Source organism: Galleria mellonella, unplaced genomic scaffold, assembly GCF_026898425.1.
Source record: "Galleria mellonella isolate WM207_F2 unplaced genomic scaffold, CSIRO_AGI_GalMel_v1 utg184, whole genome shotgun sequence".
Classification (NCBI taxonomy): domain Eukaryota; kingdom Metazoa; phylum Arthropoda; class Insecta; order Lepidoptera; family Pyralidae; genus Galleria; species Galleria mellonella.
Window position 1 is genome coordinate 8,651,130 of NW_026442025.1, and position 23,276 is coordinate 8,674,405.

The 23,276-nt window shown below is 32.5% G+C and overlaps 3 protein-coding genes across 4 annotated transcripts in view; 2 read left to right on the forward strand and 1 right to left on the reverse strand.

Moving 5' to 3' along the window:
* The first annotated feature begins 1,181 nt into the window (after positions 1–1,181).
* Positions 1,182–16,442, forward strand: LOC113512058 (xylosyl- and glucuronyltransferase LARGE2s-like). Of its 2 annotated transcripts, none has more exons than XM_052893940.1 (13): positions 1,182–1,374; positions 1,881–2,183; positions 3,173–3,371; positions 3,676–3,890; positions 4,127–4,453; positions 6,541–6,693; positions 7,366–7,543; positions 8,295–8,425; positions 8,984–9,139; positions 10,100–10,276; positions 10,914–11,006; positions 11,392–11,522; positions 12,292–16,442. In XM_052893940.1, exons 2-13 carry the CDS (start codon positions 1,956–1,958, stop codon positions 12,434–12,436), a joined length of 2,133 nt encoding a protein of 710 aa, XP_052749900.1. In that variant the 5' UTR covers positions 1,182–1,374; positions 1,881–1,955; the 3' UTR covers positions 12,437–16,442. The 2 variants fall into 2 exon arrangements, with proteins under 2 accessions (XP_052749900.1, XP_026751626.1); XM_026895825.3 differs by having other exon boundaries at positions 1,183–1,570.
* Positions 16,436–18,201, reverse strand: LOC113512143 (intraflagellar transport protein 57 homolog). The gene has a single exon (XM_026895947.3). The coding sequence runs from the start codon at positions 18,101–18,103 to the stop codon at positions 16,976–16,978; it is 1,128 nt and encodes a 375-aa protein (XP_026751748.1). The 5' UTR covers positions 18,104–18,201; the 3' UTR covers positions 16,436–16,975.
* Positions 18,202–21,513: 3,312 nt separating this feature from the next.
* LOC113512136 (myosin light chain kinase, smooth muscle-like) overlaps positions 21,514–23,276 on the forward strand; it is a 39,966-nt gene continuing 38,203 nt past the window's right edge. Inside the window, exon 1 of the mRNA XM_026895931.3 lies at positions 21,514–21,773. The gene's annotated coding sequence lies outside the window, so the exon portion shown is untranslated. The remainder of the gene's footprint in view (positions 21,774–23,276) is intronic.

Sequence of the window (23,276 nt, forward strand, 5' to 3'; positions counted from 1 at the left end):
CCTACCTCAACCATTTATAAACATACCACTCCTTCTTGAGTATTTCCGCAGTGGGAAAATTCTAAGCTTAGAAGTAGAGGGGGAGAGGATACTGACATCTAAAGGGCTCTAGGGTCGCAACGAATTTAATAGTAGTAAAGATTGAGTACCAGCAAGAAATAGTGCCTATTCATAAAGAGACCAGCGACTGCTTTTTTTTAAATAGAGAATAATGAAATTATACTTCTTCCTGCGTTATCGATAAATGGCATAGAATGAAAGGTAAAGCATCCCTCTTAAAACATCACCAAAGGAAGAAGGGATTGTTAGTAATAGGAATTAGCAATTCTATTGCTAGCAATTAATTGATGATAATGGAATGGTAACCCAGCCTGCGCTAATGGTATACAATGGCGGGGCACCATTGAGGGGTGATTGGTGGAAATGGAAAGGCAGGTCAGTTAACCCATCGTGATGAATACACCAGGAATTCAGAACGATGGTTTCCAGGGGGGACCACGTGGAGGTCAATCTGATAGGGCATATTGCTAGCAATGGGACTGTCCGGATAGTCCGCATTACTAACAATCCCTTCCCCCCAAAATATACCCTATTTTTTTTGTTGGATGAAAATGGAATGGTATCCCTATCTGCGCTAACGAGATACGCTAGCGGAGCACCAGTGAAGGGTGATAGAAGAGGATGAATACAGGCCAGTTAGCCCATCATAATGAATTCATTTGGAATTAACCATGATAGTTTCCAGAGGGAACCGCGAGGAGGTCGACCTGGTTGGGTAGATTGGGATTCTCAGTCTCCATTACTAACAATCCCTTTCCCCCCAACTATCATGGTTAATTCTTAATGGATTCATCATGATGGGCTAACTGGCCTGTTTTCATTGTCATCAATCATCTTTCACTGGTGCCCCGCCAGCGTATCCCATTAGCGCAGGCGGGGTTATCATTCCATTATCACCCATCAAAAAAAAAACAGTATACCGTTAGCGCAGGCGGAGTTACCATTACATCATTACCCATTAAAAAAAAACTGTTGGTGTATCTTTTGTTCTCTTTTTACTAATTATATTTGTATAAGAAGAAAGGAGGTAATCATATGATTTACAGTTTTTATTTTATAATTCTTTCTATGTAATTCCTTGTTCTTAGAGTCATTCATACAAGTCAGTCAACATACACTTAAATGTCAATCATGCTGCCGACGTCAATGTCAACTTCTGTTTTATTCAGTTGCTCTATGTTTTATAGTGTTATTTTACTAGTACAGCTGGTTGCTGTAATTGCTGTGGCGTTTTAACAATATTTCATTAATTATTTAATAATTAATTAGATGTCGGAAACTAGTACAGTTGATTAAAAGCATAAAAACACCTAGGTCAGTGACTTCTTAAAATAGGGAATTCATTTCTGATTTGTCTTCTATTCTTGTTTAGTTCTATACACTAAAAAGTGATGAATTGAATAAATAATATTCATTGACCTATTAAATACGTTAATCTGAATAAAAATCTCTCTCTAGCCAGCTAAATCATTTTAGTTCCTATGAAAATATAGAAACAGCATTACAAAATGTAAGTAACAGCTACGTACTTTTAGTTAATTAGATATAATTCTTTAATCAAAGAGCATATGAAACCACTTGATTCAATTTTGAAATGTCGGTTATAGTAGCATTGTTAATATAATTTTATTTTAAAATACACATAGTAAAAGACATAGACTGCCCTTATTTCAGTCAACATATCCTTGTTTCTATGTTTTAATTAGCTTACCTATAATCCATTGAGTAAATAAATATTCTCAGTTCTAAAGTATATTTTAAAAAATAATCACCTAATTATAAAATGTGATAAAAATTTATTAATAACTTTATTGTTACAGAACTAATTAATTCATACTACCTATGTATGTTACTCAAATAATGGAACACTGTACAATACATCTTTAGCATTCAACATGAACATTAGATCTAAAAATGTTGTATCTTGGTTATTTCTTCGACCCTGGCTAGGGGTACCATTAGGCATATGGATAGCTGTATCAGTTGTTTATTACTGGTGGTTAATATCAAGGATAAGTGTTTTAGAAACACAGAATAAAGTTTTCAAGACCCAATTGAGATTGTCACAGAGTGTGATGAGACAGATGTCTGTGGACTCGGTCACTACATACAAGGTTCCATTTGTAAGTATATTGAAGTACATTCATTTATTATTTATAGGATAATAGTAGGAATGACTTTGTGCATTAGTTGACACTGCCAGACACTATTCAAGTATGGTCTATGAATAGTTACTTAATTGATTATTATCAAGAATTCATTGCATTAGTTTCAAAAGCTATATACATGTAAATCTAATTTTTTGTTAAAACATATTCTTATAACAATCCTTTTTCTCTATTTACTAAAAAGTTATTAAAATCACATTCACAAAGCACTATTACATTATTATATACAGTTACATTGCACACACTGCAATATTTGACTGGCCCGTTAGGGATCATAATTGTCAACATACTTTATTTTTACAAAGCTCTGAAATTAACCTAGCCTAACCCATTAAATGGGGGGCAATGGATTGTTAGTAATGGGGTCAAATAGCCCCATTACTAGCAATATATCCTGTCAGGTCGACCTCCATGTAGTTTCCCCTGAAAACCATCATGGCTAATTCAAGTTGAATTTGTCAGGATGGGCTAACTGACCTGCTTTCATTCTCATCAATCATCTATTACTGGTGTCCAGTGTACGCCGATAGCACAGACAGGGTTACCATACCACTATCACCCATTTAAAAAAAATCCTATTAGAAGAAAAAAGGATAGAAAAAAGGGATCAAATAGCCCCGTTACTAACAATATACTCTGTCAGGTTGACTGCCACATGGCTTCTCTGTATTTATCAAGATTAGTAGAATTTATCAAGTTGGGCTAAATGACCTCTTTTCTTCCACTTCTGTCACCTCTTATTGATGCCCCACTGGTGTACACCAATAGCGCAGACAGGATTACTATTACATTATTATCCATTAAGAACCCATTGGGTGTAGCCATGTATGGACTAAATTAACTGAATGTAATTCAATATCTTATTTCTGAACTGAAAATTAAATGTAGAATAAAACTAAAAATTGAAAACGTTATTAATTGTCATAGTATTCCCTTATTTTTAGATTCCTGACACAATGGGTACACTCTGTGAAACGGTTCACATAGCCATGGTGTGCATGGGCAAGTGTATGAGATTAGTTACACCAATGATAAAATCTTTATTACACCATCGCCAAAATCCACTGCATTTTCATTTTATTGTGGATGGTACATCACAGGAAATAACTAATATACTGTTTGATACATGGGATTTACCAGATGGTGAGTATTGTAACATTAATATATAGTTACAAAAATATACTGTTGCTTGGGCATACAATTTTAAATAAAAGCCCATATAAAATTGTATATGTTATTATGATGAAATTATTTTAATGTCTTGTTTAATAAGATTTTATATTTGCACGCCTACAGTGTGGCAGAATAAGATTGGACTATTTTTCTTGTAAAGTAACACCTATAAAAATGTACCTTATTCCAGCAAATAAATGATTTCAATTTCATATAGAATTTTTATTTCACTATGTTGTGAAGATTCATGTATTATTTAATTTTTACATTATAGTAAAATACACATGCTACGATGCACAAAACTGGCTGCCCCAAGTGAGATGGATACCTAACAGTCACTACTCCGGCATATATGGACTTGTGAAGCTGTTGTTCCCCAGTATATTGCCAAATTCATTAAAACAAGTTATTGTACTGGATTCAGATTTAACATTCCTTTGTGATATTGCTGAGCTGTGGAATTTGTTTAGGAATATGTCTAATGATCAGGTAAGTTTGTGTTTTACACAATGCATAATATATTATTACAATTAGCATCCTATTAAAGAAATATTCTGTCAGTAATACTGAATATTTTTCCTGAAGAAATATGGATCATGGGTTGAATAACAACGAAAAATGTTAAGACTCTCATATTAACACAACTCTAAATCTAGGATGGCTCTAAATTTGTTGTTTTATTGTTTGTTAGTATATATTATTTTATTTACTTTATATACTTTCAGTTTATAGGTTTAGTAGAAAACGAAAGTGACTGGTATTACGACACAGTTAAACATTGGCCGGCGTTAGGGCGAGGCTTTAACACAGGTGTAATGTTGCTTAACTTACAAAAGAGCAGAGACGCCGACTGGACTGCACTTTGGCATGATGCCATCAACGAGAACTTAGACAGGTTGAAACACACCACTCTAGCCGACCAGGATGTTATAAATGCAGTTATAAAAAATAATCCATCAATTGTGTACAATGTCAGTTGTCAGTACAATGTACAAATGTCAACTAAAACTATGGCAAAGAATTGTTACGGTGAAGATGGAGCTTATGTTAAGGTAAGTCATTCATGGTTTCTAGCGATGATAGTTTTGACATCAGAGACCCTTGTTATTCCTGCTTTACATTAACGATTTGCCCCATGTTACACAGTATAACTGTACACTGTTTGCTGATGACGTGTCCGTTGTGATACCATGCAATGATACTGAAACATATAATAATGAAATAAATGGAACAATAAGTAAAATAATAAAATGGCTAAAGAGTAATAACTTAAACATTAACTATAATAAAACTACATATATTCAATTTATTAACAAAAACGGGACAAAACAACCACTGAATGTAACTTTTGCAGGCAATATAATTAAAGAAAGTTCACAAACAACTTTTTTAGGTGTCTCATTGGATGATAAATGTTCCTGGGCTGATCACATTCATAAACTATGCAATAAAGTAAATTCATTCGCGTATGCTCTCTGGCGACTAAGAAGGATTAGCAATAAAGAAACAGCTTTACAGGCATACCATGGTTATGTCAGCTCTATTTTGAGATATGCCATACTTCTGTGGGGTAACTCGTATTATGCAAGCCGTGCCCTTATATCACAGAAACAATGCATCAGGGCAATCTGTAACGTTGACTCACGTACATCTTGTCGATCATTATTCAAAGAGCTAAATGTACTTACTGTCCCATGTAAATATATATATGAGGTATGCATATTCGCAAGAACACATTTACATTTATTTAAAAAGAAAAGTGATCTCTGTAATTTTAACACAAGGAAGCCTCAAAACTTAGTACTACCTTATAAAACTACAACTTTGTATAGCAGAAATGCCTACTGTATGACAATAAGCATTTATAATAAATTAACGGACGAAATAAAAACACTACCCTTGAATATATTTAAAAAGAAACTGAAAAGATGGCTAATAGAAAAATGCTTCTACTCGGTTAATGAATATTTTGAATATTTTAAAGCTTAAATATGTGACTCAATTAATGTAATTTGTAATTTGTCAAATGATTGTAATTTGTAATCTGTATAATTTATTATTAATACTGACATTTATTTAATATGACGATTTCAGTAAAATAGTATTAGCATAGTACAGTGGAACAATTAAATAATTTTGTACGCCAGATTCTGGTGAAAAATGTGATCAATATTTAAATATTATATTCCATCTTTTATACCATTTTTCAAACAAAATAAAGTTATTTGTATTTGTATTTATTTGTATTTATTTGATAGTGATAAAAGTATAATACACTAATGCAAATGAAGGAAACTTCAAATAAAAACCTTATGCACATTACTATAAGGTTTATTTGGAGTTTTCCTTTCTGCAAAACATTTCCTGTTAGAAAAGATTTGTATTTCTGACACCACATTATGAGAGTTCATAACTTCTGTTGATCAAAGTGTAGCAACGTCGCAATTACATATCTGTCATTTTTCAAAAACAATTCAACTTATTTTACTGTTTCTGACAGATTATTTTAAAAAATGCTCTGCTAGCGAAACAAAATGATAATTACGAGTATAGAATGTGTTGCTATTATTAAAATAAAAATCTACTATTAAAAATTTGCACTTGCTTTGGAAATTTTTATATAAATATTTGCCATCAAAATCCAATTTCTCAGTGACAGCTTAATAAGAGTATTACTGCGTGATAACGTGTTAGTTATATATGCTGACTTTTTTTTATACAACTTAGAGTGGCAAACAAGCTGATGATCCACCTGATGGTAAGTGGTAACCGTCGCCTATAGACATGAGCAGTACCATGGACATAACAGAGTATACTGTTTCGCCCATGATACCCTCCATGCGTTGCCATTCCTGAGGACTCGGGTGTTATATCTGTACTCTGTTTACATATCTCATTTCTGATTATTTGAAAGAAAGCGCATCATATTTATGTATTGAATGGTATCAAAATGTCAAAACTGCCAAAAAATTACTTCGCAATGTTAGAATTTTACTGATGATATGTGATTGCGTTTGTAACCTGGTTCCTTACAAGCATAGGAATCAAAGATGTCCTTACATTTCTGGCTTGTCTAACTAACATAAAATAATATTGATTATATTTTTGATAATTATTCTATTATTTCTACAATTTACAGATAATCCATTGGAATTCTCCTACTAAGTACAATATAAGAACAAGGGATTCAGATTTTTTTAGACAGATCCATCAATCGTATGTGAATTTTGATGGGAATCTACTTAAAGAAAAACTGCACAGGTGCTCTCAAGAGGATGTTGTAACCTATAAGGTATTTTACACTGTCTTCATCTTGCTTCAAGTTTTCACACTTAGTAGAGATGTACTGTGAAAACCTCTGTCTTCAGATCTTTTTGATGTCCATTAGCTTTTTTAAATTTGATTGTACAAAGTTTATTTGAATTTCTTTTCAAAATAGAAAACTATTAAACTACATATCCAGTGCTTTATTGATAAAGTTACTACGCTTTATGTGTGCGGTCAAACAGCAATGATAAATTTTGTCCTAATTTTATTCATGCAATTTGGAATGGCGAAAAATAACGCCCACCTTTGGCAATCATTTTAACCATGAAATGCTGTATAGTTCCTCTCATTTCCTGTGGCCTCTAATAATAAGCCTGCAGGCACAGCTGCTTAGCGACAAAAACACGAGTGTGGCAGAAGTGTACCCTCCTTTTAACTGATATTAACTTACTGATGTGATATCTACATTTAACATTTGCAAATTATTGATGATTACCACTTTCCATCAGCTTGTTTGCCATTGCGAAAAAAAAATTTTATAGTAAGCAAGTATTCATTCATATGAGTCAACTAGGAAATTATATAAGACATGTCTCCTTTAATTAGTTCACCTTTTATACCTAATATATAGCTACAGTTGTTTCATAACATTCTCTACGACAAATACTTATATGGGCATTTTTTTTTTTATTTGTAGATGAACCATTCTGATCTATGCCTTAGTTTCCGAGCGGCCCAACGAGTTAAACTGCGCACGCATGTTTATTACATGGAATATAGTTACTCGGACATAGACAATTTCGACGTGACTCTAGTGGTTCAATTGTCTATGGATCGACTACAGTTCCTAGAACGACTTGTCAAGTATTGGGAAGGTGAGTTAACCATAGAAAATTAAGATACATTTATATATGTTTTAAAAATGTAATTCTGTTATGTATGAATATTGGAGCTTGACCATCTACACTACTATAGTATACACATTGCAGTCCTGTGTTTATTTCTCAGTGTCAATTTATGATTAGAAATATAACTATGTTGAATCTAAAATGACTTTTTCTAATTATTTTGGGTACTGCCTTATTCAAGTAAGGTGCCATGGGTGTCATAGTATGATCTGTAATTGTTAATTCTATCATTCGTGTTTTAAGCAATAGCTACCATTTTCCACTAGGTGGGTTTTTAACTAGCATTGCTAGTACTTGTCTATAAATACTAATATTATAAAGAAGTAGAGGTTTGAATGAATTTAATGAATAAAAACTCTTTATTGTTCCTTTAAAAAAATTATACAGATTACAAAGATTAACAATATGTTTACAAAAAAAAATTAAATTTCAAATATTTAATCACAAAAGCAAGATAAAGAGGCAACAATAGATGGCCTAATCGCTAAATAGTGATATCTTTACATTTGACTGTTTGTTTGTAAATGGATAAACTCAAAAACTATTCAACTGATTTAAAAAATTCTTTCACCTATGGGAAGCTACATTATCAGCAAGTAAAATAGTCTATATAATATTTTCGAAAATTCTATCAACCCATGCGAAGCCGGGCCGGATAACTAGTATTTTATATCTGTGGTTCTTCATATTATCTGACTATAAACTAATATATTTGTAGGACCATTGAGTGCGGCTATTTACCTATCAGATTGCGATGTTGCTAAATTCGAGAGTTTTATAAGCGATTGGTCAGATACATTAAGTACGAGAAGAAATATAGGATACCATCTCGTTTTCAAACACGATTCGGTAAGTTTAATGACCCATCGTTTGAAATATACTTGTATTACACCTTTCTGTTGTTTACTTACTACTGCAAATAATAAAAGCGCTGAATAAAGCTAACACCATGATCTTATTTTAATGGGTGAGAATGAAATTATAACCCTGCCTACAATATCGGTTTACACTGACGGGGCACTAGTAAGAGATAATAGGTGAGGATCAAAGCAGGTCACCTAGTCCTTCGTTACGAATTTAACAATAATTAGCACGATAGTTTCTAGGGGAAACCGCGTGGAGGTCGGCCTGATAGGGTATATTGCTAGCAATGGCTGTTAGTCTCCGTTACTATAACAATTCCTTTCCTTCCTCATGATATTAGTAATACCTTTACGATTATAAATATAGAACAAATGTAAGCGAATAAGTACAAAAATATACATATTTATGGTCCTTCGAGTCGGATTAAAAATTATAATGTTATAAAACATGCAATATTACATTTTTTTTTCAACATGTATATTTGTTTAAAATAAACTATAAATAAACATTAATTCTTACATTAAAAAAATATCATTGATTAAGGTACATTACCCGGTGAACTATCTCCGCAATGTGGCGCTGGAGCACGTGAACACGCCGTATGTGTTCCTAATGGATGTAGACTTCGTGCCGATGGTGGGACTGTACGAGCATTTGCGAGATGCCATTAGGATCATCAACCCTTATCCTCAAAAAAAGGTTATTCATTTCGTTAAGTTTCTCTGCAAACCCAGATGACTTTTGTCGAATTTGCCTTTCTGAACAGTATTTTAGACCAAACTAAAGCAATTTTTTTTTTATTTACTAGTGTTTACATACGACCTCGTCGACGTAACTGGAATGTGTTCATCGACTGGATTAAAAGCCTAACGTCTTTCTTTATTTCTAATTTATTTCAAGTAGTATATGTATATCAAATTTCATATTGATTGTTTAAACCGTTAAAGCGGCAAGAGATAACAAACAAACTTATTGTCGCGTTTATCATGTCATGTTTCAACCGTGAAGCAGTTGTGTTTGCATGTCTGTGTTTCGATTTGAAGGGTGGGATATGGCGTGAGTTTACAGGGTACAGAGGAATAACACCTGAGTCCTCAGGAATGGCAACACATGGGGGGTATCATGGGCGAAACAGTGTACTTTGTTATGTTCATGGTACTGCTCATGTCTAGGCGACGGTTACCACTTTCCATCAGGTGGGCCGTCAGCTTGTTTGCCATTCTAAGTTGTATAAAAAAAAAAAATAGTAATAATGAAGTTAATTCGTCTTAATAAATGAATTGTTAAGATGTATTACTAAATTGGAACAAACCTGAACTGGATTGTAGTATGAACATTATTTCTTACATAATATCCGATTCAAAAAAGGAGGAGGTTCACAATTTGATTGTATTTTTTGTTTGTTACCTTCCCTCGTATATAAATCTGTTTGAAAAAATATTTTTCTATCTGAAAGGCTGTACTTTAAGATTGGTCCCTTGAAAATTAATTTATTTCGGTCTGGTAGATTGGATTTTGAATTAAAATAACTGGTTTTATCATACAAATTTGGGGCACAAAATAGTAGGCCGAGAATAAATCGAAACTGGCATTATTAGTATATTATAGTGCAGCTTAAGCGTAGTGGTATAGTAACCGTGTGGGCGGTGCGGCGTGCAGTGCCTGGTGGTGGCGGCGTTCGAGACGCAGCGGTACCGCGCGTCACCGCCTCGCAGCAAGGCGGCGCTGGTGGCGCGGCTGGCGGCCGACGTGGCGCCGTTCCGGGCGCGCGAATGGCCGCGCGGACACCGCGCCACCGACTACTCGCGCTGGGCCTCCGCCACCGCGCCCTACGAGGTCACTACTACACCAAGTTTTTTTTTAATGAGTGATAATGGAATGGTTACACTGGCGGGGCACCAGTGAAAGATGAGAGGTGACGATGAAAGCAGGTCAGTTAGCCCATCGTGACAAATTTCACTGGAATTAACCACGATGATTTCCAGGGGGAACCGCGTGGAGGTGGATCTGATAGGGTGTATTACGAGCAATGGGTCAGTTAGATCCAAGCTACACCAAGTAGGAAATTTCATGTCCTCTCTTACTGTACTGGGTTCGCTGGAATAGATATTTTTCAGAGATTAGCCCACCCTTGCTAGCAACTTGTTAAACTAATCGCTTTATCTTTTTTTTCAAGTGCAATCATAGTTCTAAAATTAACTATATTTTCTCTCTAAAGATTATTAATTTGAATTTTCTTATTTTACATAATAATACTTACGTATGTATTTAGGTTTTTTTGTAATTATTTAAATAAAATCCCACTAAAACTTCATAATTAAATTCTCCCAACTAAAGTTTGTTGCAAAATGCGCTAGATGGCGCTCCTATATTTTTATAATATTATCATAAACCAGCATACAATTTATTACTAACATTTCAAATACTGTTTCAATATTATAACGTGTAATTTATATTGTCTATATTTCTGCAGGTGGAATGGCAATCTGATTATGAACCCTATCTCGTAGTGCACAGAACTGTTCCTAAATACGACACGCGGTTCTCCGGTTTCGGTTGGAACAAGGTATGTATTTTGTAGTGCTATTAGTTGGTATTTACATATATTGTTAGTACAGTCACAAGTGTAGCTCTAATGTTAGCACTTTCCATCAGGCTCTCTGTTATTCCCGGTTGCATAACAAATATAAAACGGTAATAAATAAAAATTATAAAATACAGAGACATAGCACTATAGTCCTCCGGAATGGCAACACTTTACTATTATGATATTATAATTATTTAAAAAAATAAATAAACATATGAGAAGTATTATGGGTGCTAGAGCTATTTATGTATGTTTATTATATAGGCTACACCTACCACTTTTCATTAAATCGGGCATAGCTAGCTTATCTTTTTCAGTTACAAAGATTCTCTCTTATTATTGTCAAGTTTTTTTTTGTTTCAAGGTGTCACACAGCGTGTCGCTGCGGGCGCTCCGCTACCGACCGGTGGTGCTCCCGGGGGCCTTCGTGGTCCACACGCCCCACGCACCCTCCAGGGACATCACCGCCTTCCGTGCCGACCCGCACTACCGCATGTATGTATTGGAAGCTCTTATAATAATTTTCTGTAGCACAGTACTATATCATAACATTTTACTGTCTCGATACATAAATATATATTATAATAAATATATATGGAGATGATTTTAATTATCTCTAATGATTTATAAGAAACAGGAATTAAGGCGATCATTTAGGTAAAATTTGATGCTCACCTGATGGAACTGTGTCACCCATGATACCCTTCATGTGTTGCCATTCTTAAGGACTAAAGTATTATGCTTTTGTACCCTGTAATTTCATTGGCGTATCCCACCTTTAAAACTGAAACGCAGCTATACACACGCAACTGCTTCAAGGCAGAAACACCGAATGGTACAGAGGTACCCAAACAAACGACTCTTGTACGATCTCCTTCAGCTCAAATCATTATCATCTTATAAATTATAAATCATGCAGTGTGACAGTCCTAAATATTCTCTCCAATCGTTTTTGCCATCCACGATATTATAAAGGAAAATTAAAAACATTACTGCGTCATATTTCTAAATGTACTCACTAAATTTATTACATAATACATAGCATTTTAATTTAATAAATGATAAAATAACCACCTACTCACTTCTATATGTTCTCCTTTAACCACAGGTTGTATGTAAGAAATTGTCCTAGCGATAAAACCGCCTTTTGTACCTTGATGTATATATTTCAATCTGTATTTATGTTACTATATTTCACTTGAATTAAAGTTAATAAGTAGTGCAGTAAAGACTTAAATAAAATATAAATAAAATATATTTGCAGATGCCTAGCTCTCCTGAAACAAGAGTTCATGGACGATCTCAAGAGGAAGTACAATGTTACATTCGATGAACCCTCTAAGCCAGATTCCTTATATTTGGGACAGGCGAAGAGCCTCCTACTCAATATGGCAAAGGATGGTGATTGATTCTACTGAATATCCCCTGTTATATGGTATATGTATTAATATTATTTTTTATCAAAATAAGTTTCTGTAGGGATGTGCGAATCAATATCGTTACTTTAATATCGACAATCCGATTCAAACTATCAACTCTACAGACAAGTAGCAAATGAATCTATCGTGATAATCGTTTCGGTTAGCCTTCGAGTGTGAAAGAGAATGAGACATTGTGTATCGCAATATTATTCTATCTATTGGGCTTGTTTTATTTTGTATTTTTAGTATCGATATCAAAATATCCGATGTTTGGTCCTAAATAACAATATTGGATAATATCGCTCATCCCTAAATTTCGACAGTTCTATTTGTAGTTTTCACAAATGATATAAATATTTTTTTTTTCTAACAATTCTGAACAACTACTTGAATGAAACATCAATGGTATTATATTTTTTTATTTTTATTTTTATATATTTATTTCTATGTGGAAGAAGCGAGAGAGGTTTGTTTGAATCGAAGTATTTGGCGTTCTATTGTTTTTGCCTACCCTAATGGAAGACAGGCGTGACAGATATGTATGTATGTATTTATTTCTATTTTTACTTTCGTGCTATTATTTACGGGTTTTATATTTACAACTTTAAAAATAAAAATATGTAATTCACGTATTTTAATATTATTTACAATTTAATAATATACAGCAATAAATTTTAAGTTATTAAAAAAATACATTAGAGTTAACTATTTATTACACAATACCAAAGTTGTAAAGCGCAAATCATGTCTGCTATGTTGTGTTATTTGCTTTGCCTCGTTACGTTGTTTATAATTATCTTTATAGCCAAAGAGCCCGCTGCTGGCCTCTGTACGTATAAAATTTTTTAATGAAACATACTCATTAGTTGTTAGTAACATTAACTACTGTGTTGTCGTCAAGTTAATTCAACAGCTATTATTTGCTTCATGTTAACTACTTATAAAAACTAGCCCCAATAATAAACGAATGTTAAGGCTTTAAATATTTTTATATAATAAAGATGAATTGTTTTTTTTTTTTATGTAAGAGATAAAATAAAATGAAAATATTTGTATTTTATATATAATTTAAGTTAAATAATGCAGTATTACAAGTATCTCATGTTTTCACAAACATACATTACCATCATACATGTAAATACATATTGAATTGAACATTCGAAAATCAACCGACTTTTCAAAAAGAAGGAAGTTCTCAATTTGGTTGTATTGTTTTTTTTTTTTTATTTATTATCGTCATTAACTCCGTCAGTTCTAAACTGATTTGGAAAATTCTTTTTTTTTATCTGAAAGAAACCATACAAATTGGTCCTATACATATTTTATCACAATCGGTCGTTTAGATCAGTAAGTGGGACACAATCTTTAATTATACATATTGTAATACATGTATAAGTTGTGATTTTTGTTTGCGTAGATATCATAGCAACCATTCCATTCAAAATAATTATCACAAAACGTATTGCATTATTTGTGACATGTATGGTAGAAATAACACGGGGAGGCGGATATTATTAATTATTTAATTATGGCAACTGGACAGATTTTACATTTGAAATGAAGCTATTCCTAAACATGATCATATATTGATCTAGTAGTTTCATAGACGGAATTCGTAAAAAAGTAATAAATTAACTTATTATAATGAAATATCAAGTCGAATCAATTCCACTTTTTGTTTATTATATTTTCTAAATTATATAATGCAAATATAATATGATATATTCATTAATTCATCCTGACGGATATGTACGTATATTTTTGTACGTAATTGTATTTTTTCACGATAGGCTTCTTGAAGGAAAGCCACTGTAAAAAAGGAAAGTGGATGGATGAAGGGGTGTTGAATAAAACATTCTATAGATAAAAATATAAATGTGAAAGTTTGTAAAGATGTTCGTATATTTAGAATTTTGTTTCCTAAACACTTTATGAATGTAGTACATAATGGGATTAAAATAACGATAATATGTAGCGTTCACATTGAGCCAGGTTGGCTACATGCATTTTTATACGTAATTCATAATTATCATGACATATTATTTTTACCTAAATATTAGCAATTAAAAAAATTATTCTTTTAAGGATTCCATAGAATCAAAATGTTCGTATTTCATGAATTAATAAATAACTTATGTTCAAATTTACACATAAAACATCGTAAGATTAGGAATGTTAAAATTATATAGATTTTTTTTTTTCAATTATGAATCTCAACAATTTTCACTGTTATTATAGATTTAAGAACAATTTCGACCAGTGTTTAGTGTGTATTTTACATTCACATTTACTAAACATTTCTATTGTTTCATATTGGATCAAGTTATTGTACAGAAGGTATGTCATAATAAAAGTACATATTTTATTCTGTCACATCACATGCCACACATTCGAAAGCGGAAATATGGTAATTTTCAACAGTGAAACTGTATTTTTTTCTGGTTGTAATTTATTTTATATTTAACTTTAATAAATCGGGTTAAGTAACAACAAAACCAAGATATCTCAATTGTTTGTATCTTTATCTCAATGTCTTTGCCCCAGCCAACATCAATTCAATTCGTCATCGATGTTTAATTTTGTGTGCAAATGTTGATTTCTGAATTTATTATGTGCTAGATTACATAAATTTTATAAAACAAAATAGATTTTAATTCAATTTTTTTATACATACTGTACATTGACTGATATGAGATTATTTAAATTCATTTAATTTTTCGACTTAATTCTTTATTATTTTTTAAAGATATTGGTATCTATGCAATAAAAAAGTTAAAAGCCATTTCCACAACTCGAGACTTTATGTGATTTATATGTAATGTTGGTATTATTTAGTTTTAAGTACCTATATTAGGTAGTTGAATTGATTATTTTTTATATTTGAATATGTTGTATTAAAGAAGCTTTCCAAATAGCCAAAGATGATAAGTAAATGTTAAATGTAATTAATTACAAATGAATAAATCTTCTCTTCGACATGATGCCTATAAACCATCTTTTACCATCGCACCACTCGCTATAGGAAAGGAATCTATCCTCATACCCTAGAATTTAAATGGTCACGCACAGTGCGAATTTCAGAGAAGATTTCTCTTACAAATGCTCTAGTTGTAGAATGATCTTCCTGCTGAGGTTTACCCTAGAGACTACAGCATGAGGTCCTTCAAAAAACCTTAATAAAGTTTCTGCTACGGTAATTCCGTTTACCATCATACTAGGCGTATAGTTGTTTGCCATTATAAATAAAAAATTTAAATGAGAAATTTAAAGATTTTGTATAATATTTTTAGACGTTGTTCTTTTCAAGGTGTTGATCAAAGTGAAGTTTGCTCCAATACTCCAGTTTAGACATGAGTTCGTAATTAAGTCATGGCCAAACTTAAATGTGATAAAATAATGGTAATCACAAACAAGGACAAACACAACGTATAGACAATTATTAACACCGAAAATACATTGAAAAAATATATAAAAATACGAACCAAACTTGTCTGCAGATAATTTTAATTTATATTTTAACGATAAAGTTATCTTCGCTGTGTGTTAATGGAAAATTGATTAGTACGAAAAATGATATCGTAGGATATGTGCTACACTATAGATTATATTATCTGATATTGTCGGCGCCATGCGTGACCTTAATTACACTCTATTCCAAAAACAAAATTTTGCTATTATTTAATATTGCACCTACATATCAACGGATTTAAGTTGAATTTTGATTTGAGTGCCTTGTGTATTTCTGCATGTATCAAGAAAAACTTAAATTCAAATTGCGTTAATTTCTTGACTTATTTTATTCCCGTTTATAAAACACAATAAATGTATAAATATAATCATTCCTAATGAAACAAACATCAGTATATTGAGTAGATATTATTTTTGTAAGTTTATTTTATTCTTAAGAATTGTGCATAATATCTATGTGATAATTTGATGACTATTCTTTACATAATACATGTATATTTATTGCAATAAAACATGATATTTTTAACATGTATTTTATTTCCAAACCCCCTAATAATTCTTTTACAATCAGATTATTAGAAACTAATTGGAAAATCGGAAATACAGATAGACTGGCGATTGCTAATTCATAAGTACCATTATTATCATTGCCTGAACTTTCTCTCATTTTTTTGGAATTAATTGGAATCAATATTTACAGCACATTTTCCTTTTCGATTATTTTCTGTCACTATCAACAAATTTTTTTTAGTTGTTGTAACTAACTACTATACGTTTTAATTGGTCTGTTTAGAAATCCTGCAATGAGGAGGAGGGCGTTTATATTCGCGACACAGTTTTATACTTCTACGGATATCATTGTTTTTTAATAATATTGTAATCAAAGTTTTTGTTCCAAATAAAGAATTATTATTATCTAGTTGAATTTACTCTTACTCAGAGCAAATTACCAACTATTTGTAACACATGCCAAGTATTACATAAACAAATTAATTAATTAATTGTTTAATTGTAACTTATGTAAGCAAGTCATATTATTAGATTTTATTTTATTTCATATTAATAAACTTCAGTCCCAATCATTCTCGATTCAGCGTTAGCAAGTAAATTATTACTATTGGGATTTTCTTTGGTAGTCAACATCCACAACAAGACTATTATCTGGAAGTCCATTTCTTGGATATCCTTTTTCAGATTTCCAACGGCTTTTTTCGCTGTCACTAATGGCGAATTGTCATTCATAGCCGATCCCCTAGATTCCGTACGTTGTTTTATGTTCTCCACTTTGGCAGTTATCTCATTCAACATTTCTTGCCTCTCTGTCACGCCCACACTCACTTCTTTATACTCATTGGTAACTTTATTTAATTCATCCAAAAGAGAACCATACTCTCTCACTAAAGGTTCAAATTGTTCGTTTAGTATGTTCTCCCTAGCCGAAATCTTATCCATCAGTGAAGTAATATTACTATATAATTTATTTAGTTGGACACCTGTAACCTTAAATCTATCAAAAAGTTCGTCTCTGTATGTTCTCATTTGGGAATGTCTCGCTCTCCAGTCTCGACCGTCGGCAGAGATCTTTAGTCTTAGAGCCGGTGCCACTCTCTCCAACTCTAATTTCCAAGATTCCCAATCGTGTATTTTAGTGGCAATATTATTAGTCTCTTTTTCGTCTGTATTACCATATTCTCCATCTGATTCTTCCGAATATATTGCCATTTCTTCTTCAACTTTGTCAAGAATAATTTCAGTTTCATCCTCTACTTGGTCAACGTCATCGGGGGATTCCTCGGGTTCGGGTATGTCAACTATGGGCTTTTGCCATTCAAAGTGTTGTGCCTTGAGTGCTTCATCAGCCAGTACGCTTAATATATAACAAACTTGTTCTCCAAAACCCTGTTTTAGTTTATGAGAAGAGAAGTCAATTGATACATCTTTTTCTCTCAAAAAATCTAGGATATTAGCTATGGTAGAGTTGGGATCGTCTTCTTCATTGGGTAGTTCGATGTCTTTACCGATCTTCTTAATAAGCCAAGCGGCCGTGGACGCAAACACAAAGAATTGTTCACCAGGATTAGTTGAAGTGACGAAATAGTAGCGACTCATAGGTTTCATTTTGATTTGTGGTCTTAATTCAGTATCGATCTTTAAGAGACGTAACTTATCCATTATATTTAAATCCATATTTATTTTTATTTTATATTTATTTTATCGCACTTTTCAACAAATATGAGAACATTGACGTAATATTCCTATTGTTTTTATTAACTGTTACCATAGCAACCAAGCGTCATAAATACTGCGATCAGAAACCATCTTATGCCTATTATTTTATTACTGGCTCTGTGCCGAGGACAACAAATTATTTAAATATTGTTCCATTGGGACAGTGACGAATGATAGATGTCTTCATCTCTGAAGTCAGACCAGTTGGTAAATCGTGACGAATTTACTAATAACTAGCTGTATCTTGTGGTTTCACCTGCGTGCATCAATATTTAAAGTAAGAATACTTTAAATATGACTATATATAATAAAGACTGCTGTTGCTTATAAAATCAACTACGATGATTTGTCCTTATTACTAACAATTCTCTCCCCATACCTCTATTCCTGTAAATACTATTAAATTAAAGCTCCAAAGTAGCAATTTCTTATCCAAGTCCGTTTCTTGTTTTGGCAATTTCCCAGCAAATTAATTAGTAGCCAAAGTAGAAACTGTTCCGAAATTAGTAAAGCAATAAAATTAAATATATGTTTGGTAACAATGGCGTGACGCATAAAAAATATGCTTTACAAATTGGCAAAGAAATGAGATTCCATTCTGCTCTTTTCAAATTTAACATTTTAGGCAATTATTTGTATTCGATACAAAATTAATTCAGCAATCTTTCTACAGCAGCAATAACTTCAAATAATTAGCGATATTGATATAAAGCGTTCCTGTTTCACACCAGATCCAGAGTACGGTTGGGATGCTTATCCGGACGAGTTAGAAAGCTTACCTATATTTCATTTATTTATTTATCATCATTATTATCACACCGCTACTACTTTTGTCGACCTTTGTGGTACCGCGGTAGACATATTGCTTTATGTAATGAGCTCCCGTGTTCATTTTCGGTCTCGGGTCTGGTCAGCAATAAACATTACTAAGTTGGGTCTGGGTGTTCTGGAGTATGCTTCTGGGTTTTTTTTCAATGGGTATTAATGGAATGGCAACCCCGTCTGCACTACCAGAATAGCAGGTTAGTTGGTCCATCGTGTTTAAAAAAATTAACCCAGATGATTTCCAGAGGGAACCGCGTAGAGGTTGACCTCCCAGCTTCTAGACATTCGTTATTGGTTCCTCGACATAGAGTATCCTAGTTTGAATACCAGATAATTATTAGTAACCGAAATTAGTAGCTCTATTAGGGGGAAGAAGTAATGGGGATTAATTGCCCCCAATACTAACAATATATCCCTTATAGTTTGACCTCCACTCGGTCCCTCCTAGAAACTGTCAAGATTAATTCTTGAGGAATTCACCATGTTGAACCAACTATCCATGTTATTCTCTACTGATTCATTCATATTTCTAATTTCATCCTCACCAACTCTTATCATCTCTCATCAGTGCCCAGTATATATCTATCAGTAGTACAGGCGGATTACCATTCCATTAACTTTAATTAAAAAATAAGTAGCCCCGCAGCTAATAATACACTGTCCAATCCATCTTCACATTATACATATCTTTCGTTTCTTGAAAATTTTCGTATTGAGATCCTATTATCTGCTACACACGTCCATGACACACAAACATCAAAAATGACAAATATGTAGATAGATTCATTAACAATAATATCGCAAAACACTGTTTTTCTTTCTTGAAAACAGATTTAAAAAATCGGTCAAGTTCAACTCGTAATGTTTTTGGCTTGCGATGCCACTACGCATTTCTACACGTCTTTGCGATAGTAAAATATGTACTGTCTTACCACAAAAATAATTGAAATTACTATCTATCTAAATAAAGTTTAATATATATATATATATTTGTAATATTTTGTGCCAATATCTATTAAATACGTAATTTTACGTAACTTTGAATAAATTTCAGTCTTGACTTATTAAAAAAATAAGACAAGCATTTCTTTTTATGGGTCTTAAATACATAAACGTCCTACAAAAACGTACATACAGTATAAAAAATATACAGCGATTAGTTTAATAACTTGTTAGCAAGAGCAAGATTGGGTTTGTCTCTTCTAGCTAACCCTGTGCAGTGCATATATAAGCAAGTACATAGTATTAAATATTATTATTCGCTGCAAATTTCTACAGTGGTAGACAAAAGGCAAACTTACAATCTAAGAAATATAACTTTTATTAATATTTTAGTTAAAAAGTGTGACTTCAATCTTTTCTTGGGAAGTAATGGGAAAACTATCCTGTATGTAAGAAAGAAGTCTTTTGTACAATTGTACAGTATGGGATGAGGAGTTTCTAAAAAAATGGATTTTATAGGTATGGAGTTCAAGGACCTTGGATTAGACCAGGCAAGCACTCGTGGGACGAGAAAGCGGAGACGGAATTCGAAACCGAGATCGAAAGTAAGACGGAGAATTAGGACCAGTATTAAGGATTGTTAGTAATACGGACTACCAGTCCCATTGCTAACAATAAACCCTGTCAAGTCGACTTCTACGCAGTTCCCCCTGGAAATCATCTTGGTTAATTCTTTTTGAATTCGTCACTATGGACCAACTGAGTCTATTGGAAACCAGCGTACTGAATTTCAAGTCTGCCTTTTCATTCTCACCTATCATCCTTCACTGGTGCCCAGCCAGCGCATACTGTTAGCGCAGACAAGTAAGCTGCAGATTTTTGTATTACCTAATAATTTTGACCACAATCGTAGCCACTATTTTTTGTGGAGTGGAGCAAAATATACATTTTCACAATAACATTTTAAATTATTTATCATATCAGGAATAGAAAATATCCGCTGCCTACAGATTTTAATATCAGAATAGTGGGCGCCATGAATTTCTCAGAAATATACTGTGTCGCCGATGGTGGCATCACTAGTGCGTTGCCATTATTGAAAACTAAGATAAAGTACGTTGTGTAGACAAAAGGCAAACTTACAATCTAAGAAATATAACTTTTATTAATGAAAATTTCTCAATTTCAACTATAAGAGAAAATATTAATATGTCAAAATAGATAAAGTAATTCTTTATATTGATTTATTATATTTTCAAGTACACAATTATAGTATTTTTTATATCAATCACACATAAAATTTTAAATTAGATACGAGTGCATTACAAAATTTCTAGATCAAGGATTAAATATTGGTAAAATAGATACAAGTTTGACAAGTAATCACAGTTACAGATTGTCTATCAATCTTGGTGTAGATGTTGTAAGATTGAAGACTATATTGTGTAATTATAGATAGTCTCAATACAGCAAAAACATACCATATTTAATTTGGTGTCTTCGTTGTAATATGCTTTGAATCAAATGATTGGAAAAAGACTGGCTTTATCTCGTATTACTCGCACGATAAAATTAGAAGCACCGGCGACCACCAGCGTGCCGCGTCAGTCGCAACACGGCGCTCACGACGCGGTTGTGTTTCGAGCGCAGAAATTCAAATTTAGAATAAACTTTTCTTTTGTTTTCTTGTTTTTTTTTTTTTTTCTTGGATGCGTTCGGTGTTACGAAACGGATTTAATTTTGTGCCAGTGCGTTTACATCGTACCGTGTTTGTGCAACTTTTGATTGTGATATCTAATACTAAAACGAATTCAATTGTTGGTGTATTGCTGTGATGTGTATTTGGTAGATTTATAGAAAGGTAAGTGCGAAGACATAAGTTTTATGATGTTTAAAAAAAACCTGCTAAATTCCCAAGTCCGGTTACTCAAATGGGCTTTATAAAGGCGGACACTAGTCCGTCTCTCTGTCACCAGGCCATAACTTTCGAACCGTTAGACGTAGACTAAGTGACCGAGATGTCACTTGTATGTAACTCGGCAACACAGGTATACCAATGATCAAACTACTTTTTAAGTAGGTAAGTACTTATCTATTAAGCAGGTACCAAATTTTAAAGAAAGTAGGCATTTACTGGGTATGTTATCTACTGTATAAATGATGATATAAACATACGTAATTATGGGTTTATGACTGAAAACGGTAATGATATTTTAATTTTGTGACTACTAGTTTTAATGATTAGGTAGTGGTATTATAAGTACATAATGTATCTACAACAACAATATATTAAATAGGAACCAAGATAGGTATCCTACCTATTTTATAAACGAAGTGTTAACTGATTAGATATTTGTTATTAATGTAGATACGTAGCTGATAACAGATTGCAATTCGTACTTAGTAATATAAAGCCACAGTAAATTAATTTTAAATAAGTCTTGAATCGAAAGTACTTAGGTATGTAACAATAAAAAATATATCTATCCATTTAGTAAAAGAATCTAAATCAGGTATCAATTAAAGCCTACAATCAATCTAATTATTGTGCTACTTAAAGAATTAAATCGATTGTAAGTATTTAAATGTCTAATGAATATAATTATAGTACTTCTGTAGGTGTTACAAAATATAGTATTTAACTATTCGTATAATGTAACCAAATAAAACAAATCTTTGATGAATTCAGCAATATAATTATGTAAAAAATTTTAGCCGTTTATAGTCAATTCCTAAGTAGTATATATATATATATATACTCGTCAGAGTCCTAGCGTAAGAAATATTTATTGATTTTTGCCCTTGAGGTAAAGATAAGACTCGAAATGCCATATCTCCCTCAGTATTGTAAGTACTTGCACATTTGTATACAACGCGGCTGCAGAGATCCTAGTCAGTTTTCAGAATAATAAGTTTGTTAACGGTGCTTTCCATCAGAGGGAAATTAGTTTAGAATTTAAATTTGTACACATAATTTTCAATGTCATCTAGATTTAAACTTAAGAGAGGCGACGTCTGAAAATTGGGATAGTAAATTACTACGGCGAGATGGTCTCTTGCTTACCTATATAAAGTAATTTAATATTTAATATTAAAAAATAATAATTGGATAATTTAGTAAATAAACAAGTGTTTAATATTTGTACGTAATTTAGATTTTGTAATTTTTGCATATAAAACTTATTAATTCACTCTTGCACCACCTACCCACTTTAATACTCGTATATCTGTTATCCATTAACCAAAGGTTGTCTTAAGAGATTGATCTAGCGATAAGACCGTCTTTTGTACCTTTATATCTATATTTTGATCTGTACTTCATCCTAATTTAATTGAATCTTGTTATTGTCATTATATAATTTTG

Excerpts from the sequence above, each read along its gene's own strand:
- LOC113512058 (XM_052893940.1), top strand. The coding sequence starts at position 1,956 with ATGAACATTAGATCTAAAAATGTTGTATCTTGGTTATTTCTTCGACCC. Across the intron at positions 2,184-3,172 it reads CTACATACAAGGTTCCATTT|ATTCCTGACACAATGGGTAC; the intron begins GTAAGTATATTG and ends CCTTATTTTTAG. Across the intron at positions 8,426-8,983 it reads TCGTTTTCAAACACGATTCG|GTACATTACCCGGTGAACTA; the intron begins GTAAGTTTAATG and ends TCATTGATTAAG.
- LOC113512143 (XM_026895947.3), bottom strand. The coding sequence starts at position 18,103 with ATGGATTTAAATATAATGGATAAGTTACGTCTCTTAAAGATCGATACT.